General features: G+C 49.5%; 1 protein-coding gene across 1 annotated transcript in view; it reads left to right on the top strand.

Moving 5' to 3' along the window:
• Window positions 1–1,276: 1,276 nt before the first annotated feature.
• The window catches only part of LOC102377315 (disintegrin and metalloproteinase domain-containing protein 30-like), a 19,762-nt gene continuing 14,911 nt past the window's right edge, over window positions 1,277–6,127 (top strand). The window contains exons 1-3 of the mRNA XM_006038858.2: window positions 1,277–1,358; window positions 3,293–3,476; window positions 4,597–4,674. Of these exons, the coding sequence (XP_006038920.1) occupies window positions 4,597–4,674 (78 nt within the window). The 5' untranslated portion in view covers window positions 1,277–1,358; window positions 3,293–3,476. The remainder of the gene's footprint in view (window positions 1,359–3,292; window positions 3,477–4,596; window positions 4,675–6,127) is intronic.

The raw sequence follows: 6,127 nt of genomic DNA on the forward strand, positions 1-6,127 counted from the left end.
CCATCTGAGTCAGCAGGGGTCCAATGTTGCCCCTGCTTTTCCTCCGGCTCCCCACATATCTGAAAAAGGACTTCTTATTGTCCCTGATGCTCAAAGCTAGCTGGAGTTCAGTTGCAGCCTTGGGCAACTGGGCACATGGGCACATGTGACCATTCGACCTGAAATGCATGAATTCAAACATGAACTGTGCTAGTGGCTGCTCTGAGCCCCACTTTCCCCTTCTGAATGCTGGGCTGGCGAGATGCCGTCCATCACTTCGGTTCCCTCTGCAGTTAGTGGTCTGCCTACTTGCAAATGCAGGCTGACTTTTTCCTTTACCTCTAGTGTTTCTGGGTACCCCTAAAATAAATACATTTTACAACGATAGATTTCTTCGTGTGAGAAGCTTGCTGAAAGTAATCTTATTCATCCTTGTGCTTGGTTTGCCTGTTTCCCCCCCCAGTTTGATCTCGCAGGAAAGTTGTGTCGAGATATCGGTGATGAGTGTGATCTGCCAGAATATTGCAGCGGCACGTCACATCTCTGCCCAGAGGACGTGTTTAGACAAGACGGAAGTGCGTGTGGGAAAAGTGACATCTGCTTCCAAGGGAAATGCAATAACCATGACAGACAGTGCAAAGCTATATTTGGCGAAGGCAAGATATCTTAATCTTTTCCTTCAACCTCTTTTTCATTCACAATTCATATGCTGCCTTGTGTGGAATTAGTAACCTTCCTGCTGGCCAGTGTAAGAGTGACAGTAAGTGTCTTGTCCCTTCTTCTGCTCCTCCTTCTCCAATTAGAAATAATCCACTTTTTCCACAGAGATTCAAGACAGGCAGCCAAGCTACGAAGTATTTAAATGACAGCAGGTCCTCATTCTCTCTTAGTCACAACTGGATAAAAAGGGTTGCTTTCCTTCCAGGAGCTGCAGTTCAGATCTTTGTCCATGTGAATCCCATTGCCAGGGTGCATGGCGCTCATGCATGAGCCCACTCCTGCTGGAAGCCAGGTCTAGAAATAATGGGCAGCTTTCTAGTTTCCAGTCAAAGTATATTCCTGGTTCATTGATACCTGTGTGCTCTTTTGCCAACATTATATTTTGGCTTAAAAACCTCTGATTCCTTGCTGTTTATCCCCCTCCATCTTTGTAGCATAAGCCAATGTGTTTTCCCATTAAGACAGTTCTGGACGAACCTGTCACACAGGTGATGTACGGGGCGGTTATCTTCCACCTTGCAGTGAACTCTCTGCTCCGTCTTGACCTTTACAGGTGCCCACCGCGCTCCACAGAGTTGCTTCAGAGAAGTGAATCTGCGAGGTGACCGGTGCGGTAACTGTGGTTGGGATGGACTGGCGTACAAGAAATGTGCTGAAAAGTAGGTGGGACAGCTGTTATGAAAGTATCTGAGAGTGCAGCCCCGGTCATGACTGAGACCCCGTCATTTTGGGGGTTCTAGTGGCATAAAAAGAGGAATCTAAATACAGATAGGATGGGCGTGGACGCGATGGAGGGGAAGGGAAAGAAAAGAGAGGGGTGACAGGAGAAGCAAGTCTGGGTTGTACACCAGCTGAGGGGGCAATCTGGAAGCTGCACATTGTGGTTTAGTTTTCAGTAGACAATATTTCTGCAGCATGAACAGACAGCGCTCCTTTATGAGAAGCGTAGGCCTGCTGACTTCCCCAAAGGCCTCCCAGTCCTCTCATCCATCACCTCTGAATGCTTTGCAATCTCTCTCTCAAGAAACTTCATTCTGAAAAAAAGCTGGCATGCTCCTTGAGCAGCTCTCTCCCTGCACGTCCAGACTTTTGGGTGCAGTTTACGTCCTGGACCTTTGACTGAAGACTTTTGCCATAGCAGCTCCTAGAGCCGAGAGAGCGCGCCCCAGCTCTGCCTTCCCTCCTGGTCTGTCTTCTTCAGCCGTCCCACGCAGTGGATGATGATTTTCTTCCGTGATCAAGCTGTTTTCATGGAAGATGCCCGTGCAAGATTTCTGTTATCGTGGAGAAGCTGCTGCACACCAGGGAGACAGATCTCTGGAGAGGGGCACCGACGGGGGCATTTCTGCCACAGGACCTTCTTCCAATGGCAAGGAGATCAAGACAACCGGGGATCTTGTTCCATGGCAGTCTTCATCCGCCTTCAAGCCATTGAGAGCCTTACGTCTTCTTCCGCCTGCTCCGCTGTTGAAGACTTGTAGACCCATGGCTGTGGGCTTGGCAGGCTTATTAAAGTGGCAACCTGTTCCTGCCTTGTCACAGCACCGTCAAAAGATACAGGTGGCTTTTCAGGAGGAAAAGCATTGTCACGTGGTATCCTCACCACATCCTGGCAGTGCTGCTGCTGCTCGGTCCATGACTGCTTGTTCCTCAGAGTTACCCCTGCTTATTCCTCAGCGAACCTTCCCTGAAGCTCAGTCCATTATCTGCCCCCTGGGGCCATCGTTCCTCACAGTTACCCCTGCTTATTCCTCAGCGAACCTCCCTGGAGCTCAGTCCATTATCTGCCCCCTGGGGCCATGCTGGGCAGCAGCACAGCTCTGTCCCCTACTCCCAAGGAGTACGGTGCTTTTGACTGAGACCCCCTCTTCACTGGATCTCCAGTTGTACCCAACTGTGTTACAAGGATGGACACGCTACCTTTCATCCCATTGATGCAGGACCACAAGCGGAGGGGAGGCCAGGTTGCACTGTCCAAGTACTGCTATGGCAAAAAAAAAGAAAATCTCTGGTGCCAAGCGCAGGGAGTGACATGCACCCGTCAGTCAGCAATGTGAATGTAGGCAACACATCTTGAAGAGCTCTAGTTCCTAGTAATTAATTCCCTGTTCCCACAAGAATGGTTTGCTCTCCCCAGGTTCGATACAGGATGACCATGAACAGAATGAGTGAAAACTAATGCAAGAATGACCATTTGCTTGCTGTGGCTTACCAGTATCATGTCGGTTTACAGAGAAGGGGAACAGAATTGGCAATAGCAGAGCAGGTGTCTTGTGCTGAGTCCAAATTCAGGATTCTTGCACACTTGTTTTCTCCACAGCCTTGAGCATTGTGCAGTCCCCCCGTCCCCATCCTGCAGCCAGGTCTCTACAGAACTGCTGCAATACTGAACAATTTCGGGAAAAAAACCTGCCCATAACCCTCCATGATAGAAAAATAAGAAGCTTCACACTGGGCTGCTAAAGGGTTAGCAAGGCACACAGAAAACGGGCCTGGGAGAGGAGTTGTGGGAGTGACTTGGCAGCTGTTCATGATAGGATATACTATAGATCCCACACAGCTCTTCAGATGCTCTGTGAACTTTTTCTTTCAGGGATATTTTGTGTGGAAGAGTGCAGTGTGTTAATGTTAAAAGCATACCAGTAAAGGCAGATGAGGAGACTACAGTCCAGACTCCCATTAATAATACCCTTTGTTGGGGTATAGACTTCCATGTCGGGCCAGATGTTCCTGATGTGGGATCGGTGAAAGACGGCACCCTGTGTGATGAAGACCAGGTAGTATCATACAACACCGATAGATACCTGGACAGCATGAAAATGAGATTCAGTCGAGAAGGCATGGAACTGGTGTTTCCAAGTCTAACTTGCCCAATCTCTGTTACATGATACACTCCCCGAAACAGCCTACTCTGACCCATGTATGTAGGAAGAAGCCCAAAAGCAGGCCCTCTTACCCCTTCTCCAGGACCGAATGCAGCTGGCAAGAGATGCCACGCTTCTTCTGTAGAGTGAGAGGAGATGGCATGAGGATGGGTCCTCTCCTCCTGAAACTGCTACCCTGCCTACACCAAAGTTCATTCCTGGGTATGGGACACTATGAATGAAATGGCACCGCGCATTGTTCTTCCAAGGACATGAAATAAGGCAAATCCCATCCCCACAAAGGTACTGCGGCAAAAGCTCTACCATGCTGATACATGCAGTGGTAGGATCCTTAGACAAGTGTGTGGGGTTGGGACGCAGATGTGCACCAGGAAATAGCAGTGCACTTCCAGGCAGTTTTTCCCCTTACAGGAAGCAAGTGTGCTGGGCGGGACGTATTGTGATTGCAGCTGCCCAGTCCCAGGGAGACGGAGACAGTTAGGGTCGTTAATCTTTATGCTTCCCAGAGGATGTGCTCCTGTTTTATGGTTCTTGTCACTTAATTGGGGAATGGTTTCAAAGAGTGCAATCCCCGACTCTCCATGCTGAAAAATCATCCTGCTAGTGTACCTTCTCCTTCTGACTAGTAGCTGTTTGTTGCCTTTGTTCTGGGAAGATTTAAAAAAAATAGTGATTCTTACAACATATTCTGAAAATGCTTCGTTTTGGAGGCTTTTGAGCTTTTGAGCTTTTGAGCTCAATCAAATACTTCATTTCCGTAGCTTCCCAGCTGTCAATGCCTGATAGCTCTGCTTCTGTCCGCTGCAGCAAGAGGTTTCCAGCAGTGACTCTGTGTACCATTTTTCTTGAAAACAGGATGTTTTCAGACAAGCTTAGATACATTTTCTGTTTAACACTACCCATTGCTCCCCAACACACAGTGGTATTCCCAAATGTCTCTGTCTACTCAGGAGTCAGAATACAGGCTTCTTTACTGTCTTCTTATCTAATATACACCTCTGTATTTTTCTAGATGTGTATAAACAGAACCTGTGTCAGCACAGACCTTCTGGAGTATTACTGCCGTGATGAGAAATGCAATGGCCAAGGGGTAAGTAGCAAAGATCCCGTGAATGCTAGAGTACATTCAGTTCAACTTGGGATTAAATGCTCTGGTGACGTTGCGACTTGCAGGTGCTCATTTATTTAGCAGTATCTAGGTTATTTTGGACTGAAAAGTTTCTCTTTAACACTTGTCATTCAAGTGATTGTCCACAGATTTCACTCTTGGTGCTTGGATTTTTTTTAAATAACATTATTCAGTGTGGCCAGGCCTTCTCACAGGGAAACGACGGCAACGAAAATGGTCTGGGGACTGTGGGACAGGACTGGTGAAGAGAGGCTGAGGGAACTGGGTTTATTTAGTCTAGAAAAATGAAGACTTGGGGTGGGGGTGGGGTGTTAAATCACAGCCTTCAGCTCCCTGCAGGGGGTTGCAAAGAGGATGGGGCTGGACTGTCCTCAGTGGGGGCAGATGACCGAACAAGGAGCAATGGGCTCCAGTTGCAGCAAGGGAAGTTGAGGTTGGATATGAGGAAGAATTTTCTTTCTAGGAGGGCAGTAAAACACTGGAACAAGTTGCCCAGAGAGGTGGGAACGTCTCTATCCTTGGAGGTTTTGAAGACCCAGGTAGACAAAGCTCCGGCTGGGATGAAGCAGTTGGGGCTGGTCCTGCTTGGAGCAGGGGGTTGGACTAGATGTGACTCCTGAGGTCCCGTCCAGCCCCCATTTCTATGATTCTATGTTTCTAATGGGCCTCATATGCAGGCAGCCATAATTTGTGCCTAATTCTTTCTTCCTGTCTGGGACTAAAAGACAGCAACATGGAGTGTGTGTCTCTTGTTTTTTTTCTGTGTCCTTTTTGGCTTTTCCACAACTACATCTCTCTTGAAGTGAAAATATGCTTTATTGTATGACTGTTGAGAGGGCATTGCCTCTTTGTTTGGTCTCTGACTAGGGTGACCACCTTTTCATAAGGGGGAGGTGGGACACACGCCTGCCCTTTCCCTCCCCCATTCCCACTGCTGCCGCTGCCATGGCCGGATGAGAGCCAAGTGCAGCTTGGGGCTCTCTGCCCTGCTGCCCTTCCCTTGGGATCCCCTCACCAGCTGTGTGTCCCCTGCCTTCCCTGTGGCAACAGGGGGCACAACTCCAAGCTGCTGCACCCCTGCTGCTACCAGGCGGGCAGGGGGTGCCTCGCTATGGCAGTGTGGCCAGTGTGGGGCCCTCAGGAGTAGGGTGGGGAGCTGCAAGCCTGCAGTGGGCAGCCCATATGCACCCCTGCCCCACGCAGAAATCTGGAAGAGGACGTGCTCCCCCATGCCCCTCGCCCCCTCTTCTTTCCCGCCCCCATGAACAGGGGGATGGGGGAGAGGAGGGAAAGTAGAATGAAGAGTATGGACCTGTGGCTCCATCCTGCTCCCCCCCTGGAGCCATGCACTGCCTGGCTGGGCAGCAACTCCAGGCCCTGCCCCACTCCCTCCCTTTGAGGGGCCCTAATCTGC

This window comes from Alligator sinensis, unplaced genomic scaffold (genome assembly GCF_000455745.1).
Source record: "Alligator sinensis unplaced genomic scaffold, ASM45574v1 scaffold1625_1, whole genome shotgun sequence".
NCBI lineage: Eukaryota > Metazoa > Chordata > Crocodylia > Alligatoridae > Alligator > Alligator sinensis.